Source organism: Triplophysa rosa, linkage group LG9 (assembly GCF_024868665.1).
Source record: "Triplophysa rosa linkage group LG9, Trosa_1v2, whole genome shotgun sequence".
Taxonomy (NCBI): Eukaryota; Metazoa; Chordata; class Actinopteri; order Cypriniformes; family Nemacheilidae; genus Triplophysa; species Triplophysa rosa.
The window spans coordinates 1,575,724-1,594,751 of NC_079898.1; the positions used below are offsets into that span (position 1 = coordinate 1,575,724).

General features: G+C 38.2%; 2 protein-coding genes across 2 annotated transcripts in view; both read right to left on the reverse strand.

The window, feature by feature from the left end:
• ddx21 (DEAD (Asp-Glu-Ala-Asp) box helicase 21) overlaps nt 1-19,028 on the reverse strand; it is a 151,516-nt gene that overhangs the window by 19,671 nt on the left and 112,817 nt on the right. The window lies entirely within an intron of this gene.
• Nucleotides 1,647-18,321, reverse strand: si:ch1073-291c23.2 (uncharacterized protein LOC799862 homolog). Its single transcript, XM_057342871.1, has 6 exons — nt 18,166-18,321; nt 11,691-11,879; nt 6,722-6,829; nt 4,164-4,220; nt 3,885-4,028; nt 1,647-1,820 (listed from the first exon to the last, which is right to left on the reverse strand). Exons 1-6 carry the CDS (start codon nt 18,319-18,321, stop codon nt 1,662-1,664), a joined length of 813 nt encoding a protein of 270 aa, XP_057198854.1. The 3' UTR covers nt 1,647-1,661.

Consider the following 19,028-nt stretch of genomic DNA (forward strand, 5'->3'; position numbering starts at 1 on the left):
ATATAAACTTTTGACCTGTTCATTGTTTTGAGTTTATGTTCAATCGTCATGTATCGTTGTCTCATTTTTCGCACGAGATCTCGTTGTTATTAGTTTGTTTGTGGCCATGTTCTTGGGTTCTTGTATGTTTGCTTTGATTTAATAAAAACCAGATTTTACATGCAAAATCTACTTCTTAATTTCCCCATTTTGTGAAAAACTGATTTTTATTAAATCAAAGCAAACATACAAGAACTCAAGAACATGGCCACAAACACGTCAACCTCATTAAAACATGTCCAAACATCATCTCCGGAAAAGAGAGAAAAATGTTCGGTAACCGTACGGGCAAAAGTTCAAGAGTTCAACCCCCCCGCAAAGGTCAAGGGTCACCATCAATCATTTTGAAACAATGACCCCTATATATACTACTAGCAGTAAATTGCTTTCCTGCTCATTCTGCTCCACAACTCCTTCCTGGTGGAACATTCTTCCTAACTCAGTCCGGTCAACCACATCTCTCACAACATTCAAAAAAAGACTTCAAACCCATCTCTTCTGTGAACACTCGACAGACAAATGAGAAAAAACTAACCCTCTCTCTTCCTCTCAACTGGTATTGGTCTAGCTTTTGCTGAAACTAGTAACTTTGTATTAGCACCTATTATTGCTCCTGTATGACATACAGTATCGCTTATTGCTCCCTGAACTCTCTGTAAGCCGCTTTGGATAAAAGCGTCTGCTAAATGACTAAATGTAAATGTAAAATGTAAGGGCTGTCTCATTCACAAAATCCTTCCAGTGCACTGAAATGTTCATTCCCTAAAAATTCCCCCACAAAAAAAAACAGCGAACATTGATGCTGCTTATATGTTCCCTTACCTGAAATCTTGAATTGCGACAGAACTTTTGAAAGGACAAACGTTTACTTTATTTGATATAAAAACAAACATTGCTAGACAGGCAGGGAACACAATCTAACAGTTAAAATGAACACTCGACTAAATTTGTGCATGGATATGTAACGTAACATCATTTAAAAATTAAGAGAGATGTTGGTTTTGCCTGTTGTTGATCAATTTTAATTGTGAAGTAACACAACACGATGAAGCAGTCACGTCACCGGAAAATAAGTCTTCAATGTCCTGATGTGAAGTGAGCCAGGGTCCTTACCAGTGCACAGACCCATGTACACAAACCCGTGAGCACATAACTCCCCCAAACCTAACAGTTTGAGTAAAACACAACAAGTAAAGATACGGCAACATATGCTGTTTATTCAAAAAGTGCAACTATTCCAAGCGTTCTGAGGCTAAAGAACAGACCCGAAAGCAATCCCCTTCTCTGTCTACCATAAAACTCTGATCCAGACCGGCTGCGCTGCCTGCGCACAGTGACAGGATTTAAAAATTGCCTGCCTGCATTGAGAACCAAGTTTGGTAAGTGTAATAAGCTTATGTATGCCTTTTCGCATTTCACAGACCCTTTGATGACAATAAAAACAAACGAGGAAAATATTACTCGATTTGATGTCCCTCACTAGTGAAAACGGCTTCCTTAATTGCTTTTTGTTATTAGCATTGTTAATTTTAGCTCTGTTTTGTTTCTGCCGTCACTGTTAGGTGTTGAGCTGAGGACAGATGAGCTTCAGTCAGTGTTTATCTGAGGAGGTTTTGCTGGATTCATGGAGGTGAGTGGAATGGCAGATGATATGTGAGATTATTGACCTGTGTTCTGCTGGAGCGTAACGCCGCTCTGGCGAAGATCATCATAGTTACAAGCAGAACACCTCCTATCAGGCTGTGGGCGAGAAACACTTGCTCCATTATACACAAGGGCATCTGCCAAAACAAAACAAGTGGAAAACATTTTAACATATGCATACATTAGGAGTCCAAGCATGAAGTGATGGAACACTATTGATTTTTTAAGGATAGATATCAAGCCCCAAAAGGGCGAAGACCCCCCTTGGATTCATTAGATTTCTTCTTTTTCTGCTCTGTATGGATCACGAGGACCTCACTCTGAGAAGGAATGAAATGTTAGGCTGGTGCCCCCTTTTGGTAAAAAGGGGGCACCAGCCTAACATTTCATTCCTTAAAAAAAACCTAACGAAATTTATAAAAAATTTATAAAAATTTATAAAAATGCTTATAACATATGAAAAATAGCTATATTGGAATACCTCTCATATTCTTAGATTTGCTAACGTACATCGAATATTTGGATACAAAATCAGTCAAAGTGCAAGGCTAAAATACACTACAAGACTTTTGCTCAGATTTTCAGTCTGGACTTGTTGCAGAAAGTCTGTGCCAGTCTGCAGATTTGATCAGGTAGTGTGTTTCTATCTGAAACTTTCAAAAAGTCTGCAAGTTTATAAAAATCTGCTCAAAGTCTTAGTGTATTCCAGCCATTAATTCCGGTCAGCCATTTTTTATTTTTTATCAAACTTCTCCTACCAAAGAGAGTTTGAGGCTGTATCTTAACCAAACCTTTCACAAGAAACGTGTCATCATGAGCTAATTTTGAGTCCTTCATACTAATTTGAGCAAAGTACCACCTATTGGTCAGAACTTTATTGAGGTTTAAGAGCTTTTCTCAATATTTTAAACTGCTTTTCAAAAGCTCATCATCAGAGATATCCTCAGTTTTTCCCTTTTGCACCTTTAAAGTGCTCGACACTGTAATAACTGCTTGCAGCTACATTTAGGGATCAAGCCCCAAATTATATTTATTCGTTTTCTTATTGCTCTTCTGCCATGGGTGTTTATTGAATCATAGGAATAGTTGTGATATTTGGCACACAAATAGAGGACAGTCTGAACTTTTACCATGGAAAATATGAAGTCTCTAAATCTAACTATATAGCGCCCCCACTAGTTCAAGCTTCCACATACTTTACATTTTTTTGCCAATTACTTTTGATTTTTTTAAAAACTTTTGACCATCACCTGCAGCTGAACCTTGCAAAAACTGCTTGTGATTTTAGCCGACCCAAAGATTAATCACAACCTCTCCTTTTGGCTAGATTCATCCACCGTTACACCTTCCAGGACAGCCAGAAACCTGGGAGTGGTAATTGATGATCAGTGCCAAGAGATGTCTTCAATGAACCGAAGAGAGCACACGTCACCCCTCTCTCCGTTAAGTTACATTGGCTCCTACAGTCACTCATCAATTTCTCTGCTTTTGGTCTACAGAGCCACCAACGGTTCGGCACTCCCATACTGTCGCTCGCTAGTACAGGCTTATGTACCCTCAAGATCCCTGTGCTCCATTAACGAACGTCTTGTAGTGCCATTCCAAATAGGGAAAAAAATCATTCTCATGTAACTTCTCTGGATCTGTTCCACGATTATGGAATGATCTGCCTGTGGCTGAAAGATCAGCAGATTCTGTAGCCATCTTTACGAGTCGGCTGAATACAAATCTCCACCAACACCTGACCCATTAATATAGACTTCTATTTCTTCTCTTTCCCACTTTTCTGTTTTTACAAACAAAAAAAACAACTTGGATTCATATACTGTGGTAGGCTTACTGAGAGTTTTATTGCACTTGTGCTATGTTGTCCATGTGTTATACTAATTGCTTCTATTGTTAACCTCATTTGTAAGTCGCTTCGGATAAAAGCGTCTGCTAAATGACTAAATGTAAATGTAAACTGCACATCGCAGAAACAAAATTTTCCTCCGAAACATTGGTGATTCGAATACACCATATAACATCATTTTCCATCATGAAAATGTTCCCACCATTTTGAATTTTTCAGAGAACCTACTTTTTCAAACTAGACATTTTGTCCGATTTGCACAAAATTTTGTAAGCATCATATAGAGACACTGCAGACAAAATGTTTTTGATTGTCCAATCAGAATTCAATCACATTCAAGAGCACTTACGTAATAATGTTGCTTCTCCTCTGTGCGATTATCCTTTTCATACCAGATCTGGTGCTGGATGTCCACTATAGCCCATACAAAATCTATGCAAGCGCTCATCAGTCCAATGGTGGTGACTATACTCATCGCAAAGCTAGCTGTAATCTGTGGGCCATGAATTCAGAAAACTGAAATAAATCTCACAGACACATTTTAATTCCATCAAGAACAGAGAAAATTGTGATTTTCTAAATTTTCTCAATATCCTTTGTACAACACAGTAACATCAACAGTACTCACAATCTTTTTGGTTGGGTTGCGCTCAGACAGTATAAACAGAAGGCCACAGATGGTGAACTGCAAAAAAATACTCATGTTAAATGTTTTGCCTTTTTACTGTTTACCTTTTTGGAAAAAATGCTTCTGGACACGGAGCGGTAAATATGCTGTGGGTTAGACAGTATAAAGCACGTTTGTATCACTTAAACAATGGCATTCAATTAGTTTAACTAAAATTATGCATACAGTTTATACTGCTTTCTGTCTACTGTATATATTAGGGGTGTAATGGTTTGTGTATTCCGTCACAGGGCAAATTCCACATGGAAGTGATCATTCCTATGCCCTACTCCCTTCGAAGGGCAGAGCCCTTGGAGTTTAGACTTTGGAGTGAACAGGGCATGTGCGTGCCATTATGTAGATGTTTAGAATGCACTCGGCAAAGGGAGCAACCTAATTTTCTTATTATCTTCAGCTGGCATTTTCCTGTGACAACACAGCTGGTGTCGGTCAGCAGATGTCGCTTTAATGGCATAACTTAAGCATAAAGCGTATTTATATACAGTATATATATTCGTGTTTATATATTATACAGCATATTTAAAAAAAACGTTATATAATATAAAATGTATGTTTATTTGTAACAGTTCTGTTTTATGATTGAGTTATACCATTAAAACAGCGACATCTGCTGACCGACACCATGCTGCGTTGTCATAGGAACATGCCAGCTCTAGATAATGAGGAAATTACATTGCTTTCCTTTGCCAAGTGCATTCCAATTGTCTACATAATGGCACGCACATGCCCTGCTCACTCCAAAGTCTAAATTCCAAGGGCTCTGCCCTTTGAAGAGAGTAGGGCATAGGAATGATCACTTCCATGTGGAATTTGCCCTGTGACGGAATACACATACCATTACACCCCTAGTATATACGGGCCTTTCTACAGAATTGGTGCAAGTCAGAGTTGGAAACATCTTGAAGCATACATTTCCTGGCCCGATTCCCTCCACTGGCCCTTGTCAATCATGGCCTGCTAATAATTCCCACCTCTCTCTCCTCTCCACCTATAGGTGGTGTGTGGTGAGCGCACTGGCGCCGTTGTACTGTGGCTGCCGTCGCATCATCCGGGTGGATGCTGCACACTGGTGGTGGTTGAGGAGAGACCCTCCTCGTATGATTGTAAAGCTCTTTGGGTGTACAGCAATACACAATAAAGTGCTATATAAATGCCTCATTCATTCATACATCTTGTATGTATGCAACCACTGCACCAAGTGCAAAAACGAAGGTTTACTTCTATCACATTCATCCACAGTGTTACTCTTGCTGTCACTGTTCTAAAATATAGTCCAATCAGCGGTCCAGTCACATTCTGTAGAGTACCACCCCTTTTTGGGGCAATTTCATTCTGTCCAAGAATCTTCTCAAAGACTTTTATAAAAATATTTTTTGAACCTCTATAGGAAAAACAGTAGACAAAATACCCGGATGGTCTACTGCTTTTGCCGAGATTTGTGAGTGTGCATTAGATGGGCACTACTCTATCCCATGATGCCACGGGAGCTGAGCAACTGCCAAATTCAAAGAGTAATTACATTAAAAACAGCGGAAAAGCCAGGTAGATGGCTGTTTTCTAGTGTAAGTACCGCTAAATGTATTCCTTGTAATTAATTATGCTTGTTCAACAACTCCTACCTACAGATTTTTGTTAATAGGTCATAGGTCAAAGAGCATACAGGTCACATGATGATAAAACATGGCAGATGCAGTATGTCCCAAATGTATTCATACTACTCCCACTCATACTATACAGAACGTACTGTTTTTAGTGGTCGATAGGTAGATACTTATTCCAAATTAGTACGTACTATCACAGTATGTGATTTCAGACGTAGCCTATGGCTACCAGTAGGGCTAGACTATAGATTGTAAGGTAAAAGTATAAACAGAATTAGACTAAAATATTTACTGTGTGGTTTAAAAACACTATAACATCTAGGAATTTTACTACAGTTTAATGTAGTGTAGTATATATATATATATATACAGTATATATATATATGTTAATAATATTAATTCTCATATTGTACTTAGAAAGTCATGGAATTTTTGCATTTTGATTTTGAATAAATATTGATGAAGCAAATTCTATTATAAAATCTTGGCTGATAATTCAGTATACTATCTTTTTGCCAAACATCCCATGTTTTAGTTGTGATATTTTCAGGAACGAGAGTTATGTTTTACTGTAGTGACTACAATGTTTAATTTGCCATCAGAGTGTCAATGTTAAACATAACAATAAACATAACAATAATAATGTTGCACATATATGCAGCCAGCACATATAGCAGATGCACACCTGACACTAAATATCTGATGGGAACACAAAAGCTATATCACATTTTTACATAATGTTTCATTATTTTCAAAGAAAATTGTGGGACAGCAGTTTGCACCAGTTATGCAGAATGGCCCAGATACAATTACAATTTTAATAAATTGGGACTTTAGAAGATAGAAGGATCTTGTTATTATTATTATTACTAAACGAGAATATACAAGTCATCATACCAGAATCCCAAGCCAGAAGGGGCTGTACGAGTTGGCTGAAGTGATCCGATCTGTTTTCATAGTAATTCCAAACATGCAGAGACATATGCCTATAAACACCAGCACAATCTGACACAAACACACATACAAATGTGCTCAGAAAGACAGCATAGAAGTATTGTTAATTATAAATGAGAGGAAAAACGATTAGCATACAACTGTATTGTGTAGAGACATAGGCAAGTTGTCACATGAAGTGTATCTTCATCTAGCAAATGGCTGTGGGAAACATCATCAAGGTGACCGGGGTCTAAAGCACGTGTCCAAGGACAATAATCTTTTTGGCCCACATCAACAGCATCATATAAATTTTTAAATCTTGTTAATGACATATAAATCCCTGAATGGTTTAGCTCCTCAGTACCTGATGGATCTCCTGTCAAAAACAGTCCTTCACATTCGCTGTGGTCTCAGAATTCTGGACAATTGGTAATACCTAGAAATTTCAAATCAAGTGCAGGAGGAAGATCCTGGTAATGTACAAGAAACAGACACACTCTTGTCAGATTAAATCTAGATTAAAAAGACTCTACTGCACCACACGCCAAATCCCTTAAAAGATTTTAAGGCTGCACTAGTTAGATCAACCGGAACCAGGAACACTTCCAGTTAAAACTGATGTACTGTTACAGTACATCAAATAGTATGGAATGGTATTCTACTCTCAGTAATGTTTGTCTTCTCCGTTATATACAGTATACTCCTGAACAAAATCTTAAAACCGGGGGAAACATTACAAGTATTTGCATTTCTCGATGGTGGATCATAACCAGATTATAAGTACTTCTTCAAAATGCCAAAACAAGAAACAGGAGCAAGAGACAAAAAAACAGAGAGTAGGCAATTTATTGCAAACTTCATTTAAACTCAAATAGGCTGTTCATCAGCTGATCAAAAGTTTAAGACCATAGCCTTAAAAAGTTAAAATCTGCACAAAAATATGGCTTTCGTGTCATTGTTCTTCAGGCAGTCACACTGTAATGATCTCCTGATGGCAAAGGCAAAAACGCTTTCTGTCTTTGAACGTGGCAGGATTGAGGCCTCACGCAACATGCCATCGTTGCTGAGGTTGGACGCAGTAAGACAGTCATGGCAAATTTCTTAAAAGATCCTGAGAGTTATGGGACAAAAAAGTCAAGTGGTAGACCCAAAAAAATTTCACCTGCACTGAGCCGGAGAATCCGACGGGCTGTCCGTGAAGACACAGGGCGATCCTCAACCCAAATTAAGGCCCTTACTGATGCTGACTGCAGCCCAATAACCATAAGACAGCATCTGCGAGAGAAGGGCTTCAAGAACAAAAATAGTCTTAAAATGCCACGTCTCTTTCCACGCCACAAACTTGCCCATTTGGAATTTGCAAGGGAGCATCAAACATGAGATATTGACAGGTGGAAAACGTTTTATTCTCTGATGAGATTTTTTTTACCTGGATGGTCCTGATGGCTTCCAACGTTACTGGCATGACAAGCAGATCCCACTGGAGATGTTTTGTACGCGGCACAGTGTTGGTGGCTCTATCATGATCTGGGGTGCTTTGTCCTTCAATGGGAAAATGGAGCTTCAGGTTGGGCAGGGCCGTCAGACGGTGGCTGGCTATGTGGACATGTTGCAGCGGGCATCCCTCTTGACTGAGGGCCCTTGTCTGTGCGGTAATGATTGGGTCTTTCAACAGGACAACGCTGCAGTTCATACACCCGCCTAACAAAGGACTTCTTCCAGGAGAATAATGTCACTCTTTTGGACCATCCTGCATGTTCACCTGATCTAAATCCCATTGAGAACGATTGGGGTTGGATGGCAAGGATGTTTACAAAAACGGACATCAGTTCCAGAACGTGAATGCCATTCGTGAAGCCATCTTCACCACATAGAGCAACGTTGCCACCAGCTTCCTGGACACAGTCGCATCAAGAATGCCAAAACAAGTTTTTGAAGTGATCAACAAGAACGGTGGGGCTACTCACTACTGAGTCCATTTTCGACACTTTTAGTTCTGTTCTGTGGTTTTCTTGAGCTATGATCTTAAACTTTTGATCAGCTAATGAACAGCCTGTTTGAGTTTAAATGAAGTTTTCAATAAATTGCCTACTCTCTCTTGCTCCTGTTTCTTATTTTGGCATTTTCAAGCAGTACTTACAACCTGGTTATGATCCACCAGCGAGAAATGCGAATACTTGTAATGTTTCCCCCGGTCTTAAGATTTTGTTCAGGATTGTATATATATATATATATATATATATATATATATATATACAGTATCTCACAGAAGTGAGTACACCCCTCACATTTTTGTAAATATTTTATTATATCTTTTCATGTGACAACACTGAAGAAATGACACTTTGCTACAATGTAAAGTAGTGAGTGTACAGCTTGTATAACAGTGTAAATTTGCTGTCCCCTCAAAATAACTCAACACACAGCCATTAATGTCTAAACCGCTGGCAACAAAAGTGAGTACACCCCTAAGTGAAAATGTCCAAATTGGACCCAATTAGCCATTTTCCCTCCCTGGTGTCATGTGATTCTTTAGTGTTGCAAGGTCTCAGGTGTGAATGGGGAGCAGGTGTGTTAAATTTGTTGTTATCGCTCTCACTCTCTCATACTGGTCACTGGAAGTTCAACATGGCAAAGAACTCTCTGAGGATCTGAAAGAAAGAATTGTTGCTCTACATAAAGATGGCCTAGGATATAAAAAGATTGCCAAGACCCTGAAACTGAGCTGCAGCACGGTGGCCAAGACCATACAGCGGTTTAACAGGACAGGTTCCACTCAGAACAGGCCTCGCCATGGTCGACCAAAGAAGTTGAGTGCACATGTTCAGCATCATATCCAGAGGTTGTCTTTGGGAAATAGATGGATGAGTGCTGCCAGAATTGCTGCAGAGGTTGAAGGGGTCAGCCTGTCAGTGCTCAGACCATACGCCGCACACTGCATCAAATTGGTCTGCATGGCTGTCGTCCCAGAAGGAAGCCTCTTCTAAAGATGATGCACAAGAAAGCCCGCAAACAGTTTGCTGAAGACGAGCTGACTAAGGACATGGATTACTGGAACCATGTCCTGTGGTCTGATGAGACCAAGATACACTTGTTTGGTTCAGATGGTGTCAAGCGTGTGTGGCGGCAACCAGGTGAGGAGTACAAAGACAAGTGTGTCTTGCCTACAGTCAAGCATAGTAGTGGGAGTGTCATGGTCTGGGGCTGCAATGAGTGCTGCCGGCACTGGAGAGCTACAGTTCATTGAGGGAACCATGAATGCCAACATGTACTATGACAAACAGAAGCAGAGCATGATCCCCTCCCTTCAGAGACTGGGCCGCAGGGCAGTATTCCAACATGATAACAACCCCAAAAGAAGCTGAGGGTAAAGATGATGGACTGGCCAAGCATGTCTCCAGACCTAAACCCTATTGAGCATCTGTGGGGCATTCTCAAATGGAAGGTGGAGGAGCGCAAGGTCTCTAACATCCACCAGCTCCGTGATGTCATCATGGAGGAGTGGAAGAGGACTCCAGTGGCAACCTGTGAAGCTCTGGTGAACTTCATGCCTAAGAGGGTTAAGGTAGTGCTGCAAAATAATGGTGGCCACAAAAAAATATTGACACTTTGGGCCCAATTTGGACATGTTCACTTAGGGGTGTACTCACATTTGTTGCCAGCAGTTTAGACATTAATGGCTGTGTGTTGAGTTATTTTGAGGGGACAGCAAATTTACACTGTTATACAAGCTGTACACTCACTACTTTACATTGTAGCAAAGTGTCATTTCTTCAGTGTTGTCACATGAAAAGATATAATAAAATATTTACAAAAATGTGAGAGGTGTACCCACTACTGTGAGATACTGTATATATACTTTAATATTTATTTTGTTTTCTCCTTGCTGAGATTAATTGTTTTATCTATGGCTTAGTTAGCTTATACAAGTTTAGCCTGTCAAGATGCAGCAGTGTTGTGTTAACAAGCCAGCGGAGAACTGGCTCTCCTGGTTTCTGGTTTCTCTCAAGGTGCTTTCTCCACTTATATGCGTAATTGGGGTTTTGGTTCCTTGCCACTGTTTGCCAGTGTTGGGTTTGCTCACTAAGAGACTGCTGCAGTTTTGGGCTTTATATATTTAAATTTGTTTTTAACGTATTAGTCAGACTAAAAGCGTAAAGACATCAAACTATTTTCCCCAGTAATGTTACATTAACATTTACATTTCGCCATTTAACAGACGCTTTTATCCAAAGCGACTTACAAATGAGGCAGACCAATGGAAGCAATCCACCTAACAAGAGGGCAGCAGTACATAAGTGCTATCGAACTGGTCTCAGTTAGGCTAACACAGTGCACTAAGCTACAGTATACAAGTACATACATATGAACAATACATATAGACACTACACACATATACATATATAACTAATTTTTTAGAAGAAGGAATATAAGAGTAAGAAGAGATAGAAATAATTATTGTGTCAGGTGTTGACGAAAGAGATGTGTCTTTAGACAATTCTTAGAGATGGCTAAAGATTCCGCTGTTAGACAGCTAATTGTGCAATCTGTGATAATGTTGCTAATTCTCTTTCGACTTGTTGATAATATATCTAAAGTATCTATAGCTCATCTATTGAAAGACTTGCAATAATTCCATGACAGTTGTACTCTATAATATTACTTAGTATACAATGCCTGTATATGTGTATAGATACATACAGAATGTGTCTGTATATGTATGTATTTGTTTTTTCCCTTACCTTCTTACCTTTACTCTTTTTACATTAATTACAACATCTGTTACTGCATCATATACAATAACCATCCCACGACCTCATGTGTTATAGCAAATACAGAGGATTCTGTGGAAGTTTAACCCTACAAAGAGGTTCTTCGGTTCAATAAATGGACAGAAGAGGAGAGAAAAGTGTGCGGTATACTGTCTTACTCCAATACTCTTGGGTTCTCCTCTGAGGAAACGATGCAGAGGTTTAGTGCCGCCAGTCACAGTGCTGGTGTACTCCCCTGCGTCTCCTGTCGGTTGATTCTCTGCCATACCTGCAGCACTTAATTTGCACGATTGCAATGTTTCCTTGAAAGAGTTTTTATTGCAAAGAATTCCAATCAGTGATTTCACCTGGATAAAAGAGAACATTTAAGGCTAAAATAAGGGTGTTTGTGTAAAAGTTCTTATCTCATTGTTTATGCAGTGAATGAACATACTACAGTTTTGAGGATTTGCCCAAGCAATAAAGCCTATTTCTTACACAGCTCTTTAGAATACTTAATTCAGATTGCCACAAAGACAAGGTCTGTTATGTAAAGGATAATGTACAGACAGACAGTTGTTATCACAGAATGAAGGCTGGCGGCTGTCCATTATCTCGCTTATTACACAGCTACTTAGCTCATGAGTAAATAATTATACATCAAATATTGATTTTAAATATTTTATTAGCTCATTTGAAACGAATGCAAACCTTCCCTTTTTTTAGATTAGTTTTAAATGCAAGGCATGTTCAAATAATGCAAATATGTGATTTGGTAGAATCATTTGTAAATATAATCTCATATATGGTATTAATTATTTACATTGAATTTATGTGTAACATTAAAGCAGCACTATAGAACTTTTGCTCAAGTGTTCCCCATGTGGTCGATATGCATACTTGTCTGTTACCAGTGTTGTAAATTATATCGCTGTATAAGCTTCCCCGTGGGCAGCGAAATTCACATGAATTTGTTTACTACGCTGGTGGCACCAGCGAATGCAGAAACGTTGTTTGGAAACCATATTGCACTCTTCCGCAGACAGGGGATGGGCGGGGCTGTGTGTACCGACCCAAACACAGAACTTACAGAGAGTGCTCGTAGCCACTATGAGGCTGCTCTGGTAGCAGCGGCAGTAGAATTCATTCGGTTAAGAATTGTTTTACCACTGAAATTATTTTAGAGACATTATTTTAAGGTTGAAAAACTACAGAGTGTTGCTTTAAAGTGCGCCGGTCAAGATGCTTCACAGTATCCGAATGGCCATGTGCAGAGATGGGCACAAATACATCAAAAAGTATTTAGTTACAAATTACAAATACTTCTTCATAAAATGTATTTAAATAAAATACAAAATACTGCTGTGAATTTTTTTTTTTAAATTCAAAAATACAAGCAATGTTTTTACAAGCAATCATTTAAAGTGTGAGAGTAACAGTGGAGTTAGATACACAGAAGAAAGAAAGAAAAGTTTTATAAACAGAAGTCCATCAAATACTCCAATTTTAGCAACACACTTACATAAACATATAGGCCTTCACGTCATTTTAATATTATTATCATTATTGATTTATCTCATTCTCCCGCGACCAAAGTCTGTTTACGGAAGTCGTGCCACTCGGCGGCCATGTTTGCAACGCCTCTGGGCAGTTAATAGCAAGTTCACTGTCCTATCTACTTTAATGGGGGAAGGCAGATATTTTTAAAATCGCTGGCAAAAATTAAACAGTATATGTCCCATCAATAATTAAACCTGACATGAACTGTACCATAACTTGGGTTTGCTAAGCTTAAATTGTGCTAAAAATCCCCCTTTTCAGGATCGCTTCATCTACTGTGCATTCGCACAGCCTGGCAAGCGCCTCACGAGAGCCCCGCCCCAGAGAACCCTCAGTCAATACTGATTGACGATTGGCTCGTACCACTGGAGGGCGGGGCTTTCTTTGCTAGAGCGGCCATATTGAGCGTTGCATTCCTCCCCATTCATTTTAATGGCAGAGGTGCATCTTGTTAATATTAATATCTTTGCCGCGACCCACCCGCAATTAATCAGAATGTTATTTTTTGTTACTTGAACCACCTGCCCACGTATATAACTGCGATCCGGGATCACTAGACAACACAAGTCACTCTTTAGCTATCAGATAAATTCTAGCTATTTGCGCTAATCTTTTGTCCTATGACTTTCAGTGAATGATATCTGATAGTAGATTTTACTAGATACTTTACCTCAAAGCACTTTGAGCACAAAAGCAGTTTCTTTACTTTCTTTGCTTAAATCAAAGTACCTCGAGAGTGATTGGAAAAGGTTGCTTTTGAAACACTCTTGCAACAAGTTAATGTCATACGCCGATCGGTCTGCGTGCGCAGCCTCGGAATAAGTCAATCGCACTTAATAACAGACAGGTCTGACTCTGCGCTTTGACACTCATCCAGATGCGCTATGATCGTCCGTTCATTTTTGCTAGCATTTAAGGACAAAACATTAATGTTGTTCCTGTAAATGAACACGAAATGTCTTGTTTTTAACAGAACTGTTTTTAGAGTGTATAGCGTTAAAAGTAGTGCTGTCAATCGATTAAAAAAAATAATCGGATTAATCACACATTTTTTCTGTGATTAATCACGATTAATCGCACACAACAATTTTATTTTAAAATATACTTTTACATTTTAATAATTTCACATTTAATCTTCAAATTGATGTAGAAACAACATATTTATTTAACAGCATCATTTTATGAAAGCTAACATTTTGATATTAGTATTGTAACTGATGTCTCTATTAAATTGATTATTTTAACATTAATTATAACCATTCAACAGTATAATTGAGAGCTCATGTAGGAAATTGAAGGACACTTTACAGTCTTTAATGCTAAATTATAAATTAAATGCAGAAGAATTCTCATTAAAGCTATAAAATCACATTGATTTCTTCTTTTATTTTGTTCTTTGATTAACATTAGTGACAGGAGTCACAGCAGCACGTTTAAAAACGTGGCCCCTTTAAGAGCTGTCTCAGTACGCAGATCTGACCGTCACCGCGCTCCCATTTTCACAACACTTTGCATTCATTTAAGATTTTATTTTACACCTTGAAGTCTGTGCTTAAGAAAATGATAGACAAAACGGGCTTTCTGACATAATCTTGTGTGGTTTTATCCATTCAAGCACGAAAGAGAACTTAACACGGATGCGCTGTCTGACAGAGATTCACCGACGCAGCCGTTACTGTACACACCAGACTGGACCTCTCGTTGCGTTTTGCCGCGTCCCACAGTTTAGAAGCTGTCTATCTTCATTGAACGCCTCAAAGCAACTGTTTCAAATCGCGCTTAAGTGGTTTAAAAGCCTGTACATGAATAAGAGCGTGATTACATAATGTAACGCTAGACAAAGGATGTCAAAACAAACGGATGCTGCGTTAATTGCGATAAATATTTTCTCACGCGTTAATTTGAAAAAATTAATCGCATGCGTTAACGCGTTAACGTTGACAGCCCTATTTAAAAGCAAACAGCATAGTATGTTTTATAGACAAATGACAGGTGTACATCTACATCTTCTCTCAGACAAAAATATGATTAAACTGATTTCCCTGGAAACAGTCAGGTATGCATGTAGAATCACTTTAAATCTAGAAATGAATGTCTATCTGTTTTTCTACAGCACATCAATAACTTAGACATTTTTAAAGGTATTAAAGGTATACTTAAATATGCCTTAAAATATTATCTTCTTAAATATTTTCATCAATTTAAAGGGATACTTTACCCAATAATGAAAATTCTGTCATCATTTACTCACTGTTTTGTCATTAAATTAAGCGATGTATAAAACTGATGAAAGCAAGTAAATTATACTCCACACAGCCATATAATAGCTGCGCGTGCCCACTTCGGACATTACAACTGGCGCGAAGAGCCTGAGGAAAGCTTGCGCGTCGAAACATTTTTTTCAGTGCCTGAGGGGATTAAACTATGGTAAGTCATTAAATGTTTTCTATTTAATTCAAGTAGTAACGTTTGCAGCATAGTGCAGCGTTAATAAACTTTATTTTCGCTGGTTTGTTTGAGTTCGAGTTCTTGTTATTGAGTCTCGGTATTGCTAACATTTCTGGACAACGTTTGCAAACGCGGTTGTTTTTTATTATGCACATGGATAATAGAATTAACGTGATGCTAAGTTAAGCTATTAATATGTTGACAGTGTTCAGTTTGCTAAACGTAGTGTCAAGTCTCGTATGTCTAACATTACGTAACTTAGACAAATAACTTAACCATGTAATGCATATTCATAAAATTAAATCAAGTTAATGCTCCGTATATAACCAATATGATATTGATAAACTTGCAGTAGCCTACTGTGTTAACTTACCCTTAGCTAACTCTGCCTTAGCTAGCTCTGAACTGGCGTTGTTGTTACAGATAGAATGGTGGATCTTGAACTAATTTGTTCTAACGTTTAAAAATTGGTATAACGTTAGCCTATGTTCAATGCATTAAGGTCAATAAATTCATTTGAATTATTAATGACAAATAATCTAATTGTGGCATTAACATCCATGTTAATCTGTTCCACAGGTATTGGACTCACCATTCTCACCAATAAAACATTTTTAACTGATGCCAGAGGAAATGTGAAGGTGGTTTAATGGATCTGAATTGATTTATTTGATTACCTTTTTTATTTGTTTCTCTGTTTTTTAAATAAGCTGTTAAATATTTGAATTCAAACACTGAATAAAAGTATTTTTGTGAAATACCTGTCAGCGATTTTGGTCTTCAGATACATTTTACTTAACACATATTAATACCTCATATGATTTCAAGTAATATTTACAAAAAACAATCAAGTAAAGACTACTGAGGAAAAGATAACTAGGACTCTTGTTAAGAAATATTAAGTATATTTTGTCACGAATGTGGCAGAAGAACCCAAGCGCAGGCAGGCAGTGAAGGGGTTAACAGATACAAGAATTTATTTCTTAACAAAAAAACAGAAACCAAAACACCCACGATGGGGGACAAACACAATAATCAACGACGCTAACAAAGACAAAGAAAAACTTCCCACGTGGGGGCAAGACCAAAACCAAAGAACACTAAAAAACAACAAACTTAACTAAACAGGACTCACGGACAGGACACGGCAAGGCAAGGCAGAGATACGGGGTCAAAATGAAACAGCAACATAGCAAATCCAAAGAACAGGAAAGCACAGTACACGCACAACAAACATAATACACCAGCACAGGACAATGAAACATGAGGGTATATAAAGGGAAGACAAACGAGGGATAATTACACGGGGCAGGTGTGGGTATAAAACACTCAGGGAAGGATAACAAGGAAACGAGAGGAGCGGGGCCAATGACGAGACACTGGAGAGAACGTATATTATTGTCAAAAGGACAATAATATGTTTCTCTCCACACATAACCAAAGGCTTTGCCATGACTCTGCCACAGGACCAAGAAAAACATGACTAAATGAAGCAGAGCCATGACATATTTAGAAGCATTACTTAAATAAAATTTACAAACAAAGGATGAGTAAAATTTACTTGACCCCATACTTCGGAATTTCTAGTAAAAACTACTTATACATGGGTTTAGCATTTACTTGGACAGTTCTGATCAATTTACTAACATTTCCTGAGTGGAAAACCTTGCCTAGCTTTTTTCAAGTAAACTTCACTCCAAATTTTTTTCAGTGTATGGCAGTAAAGGGAAATGAGATGTGAAGTATCCTTTAATAGAATGAAAGACCACCAAAGTCTAGAACAGGGTTCTTTACTGTTTAATACAATTAATTTTAATTATATATTTTTATATTTTTGTTCTGCTTGCATTTGCTGTGCCACAAGCTGTTTAGCTCAAATTATTATTGATAGCTCAAATTTTATTACATATTTCAGTATCAAAATTGGCCCCACCACTTTCGGAGCCTGGTGAAGTTATTGTAGGCAAGAATAAAATGACATATTTGAAAAAGTATTTAAGTATTTGAAAATACAGTCTCTCAAAGTATTTAATTACTTTTTTTGTTAAGGAAAATACAAATTACAAACTACTCAAAAGTAATTAAATACGTATTTTAAATACATGTAATTAAAATACCGCCCATCTCTGGCCATGTGTTATTAGTTTTGAGTGGTTGTTATCAGGGAATAACACCTTCAGAATCAACAGCCGCATTAAACTAATAACGGGCTCATCCAGGGAGTACGTGTCATCTTGACCTTAAAGATAATATATTTGCAAATATGTCTAATTAGTAACATATGAGATTATAAACGCTTCTTGTTAAAATGTGTCTTGTTTGAATGTCTAGTCTTGGCTTTCCTCATAGGTTTGCATTCTTTACAAACAAGTAAAATATTTCAAATCATTATTAAAATTATTATTATCTAAGAATTTACTCACATGGTAAGTAGCCATGTAATAAGTGGGACAATGTACAGCTAGCCGATTGTTATCACTCCTCTGCTTTGCAACGGGTCACACTTTCTGTGTTTATTTTGCTATAACAACCAGCTGCCTGCACATTATCCTTTACAAACAGTAATTTACATGAAGAATCATAACACTAAAAAGCAACTTGAGAAAAAAATAACTCAAGGAATGAATGTGAAAGCTTGTCAAATACCTTCATGCATCTGAGCAAGAGCCACGGAGAAGAAAACAAGAGGATTGTGCAAGAGCAGGAAACACAGACACATGAGATGGATGGATGGAGGGAGGGATGGGGCGTCACCGCTGGATGTTTGGAAAGAGGGGTCAAATACAGAAACAAAGCCAACATTATGAGCAGAAAGAAGGATACTGTGAAGCTTCAACACTGATCTTTAAGCTCTAATTGTATTGCTTTAAAACATGTTTCTACCAAGTGTGTAAAACAGAGAGAGGTGTCAGTGCAACTTTAAAGTTAGAAGTAAAATATGCATGTGGGTCTTGAGAACTCCTGGAGGAACACAGCTGGCGTCTCGTGACTAACTACATCCAGATGAATCTCACTCTACTTCACTAAAGCCAACTCTAGAAATATTCACACTCTATTAAACCAAACCTTTCTATTTCTAAACAGTGATCAGATATTAACTCCCATGAGCACTCCCTGCACCCAGTGTTTAATCATTGGAATGTGCACTACCTAACCCTAAGTCCTCGTGAAGAAGTGAAATGAACAAAAAAGTCTGTTGGTTATACCGCCAGCATGCCGATTAAACGGGCGAAGACAGCTTCACTACAAGATAGTGTGGCGGTGAAGTCCCTTGTCCTCATGAAGTCAGCTGAGTTCAAGAAGATGAAGATACTAGCTGCGTCTCTGTTTGAAGGCTGTGCGTCCTCCAGAGGTCGCATTTGTCAGGCGCATACATCATCAAGGTGTATTATTTCAGCTTTTATTTCAGAAAGGCAACCGTTACATTTCACATTAAGAATGAAACTACAACGATTACATCTTGAAATAAATGAATGTTAATTTTATAATGTTTTTAACTGAAATGAAAC

Coding starts and splice junctions, on each gene's coding strand:
- si:ch1073-291c23.2 (XM_057342871.1), bottom strand. CDS start 18,321: ATGTTGGCTTTGTTTCTGTATTTGACCCCTCTTTCCAAACATCCAGCG. Junction 6,830..11,690: donor GAGAACCCAAGAGTATTGGA/GTAAGACAGTAT, acceptor TGTTTGTGTCAG/ATTGTGCTGGTGTTTATAGG. Junction 1,821..3,884: donor AGGAGAAGCAACATTATTAC/GTAAGTGCTCTT, acceptor TTGTTTTGGCAG/ATGCCCTTGTGTATAATGGA.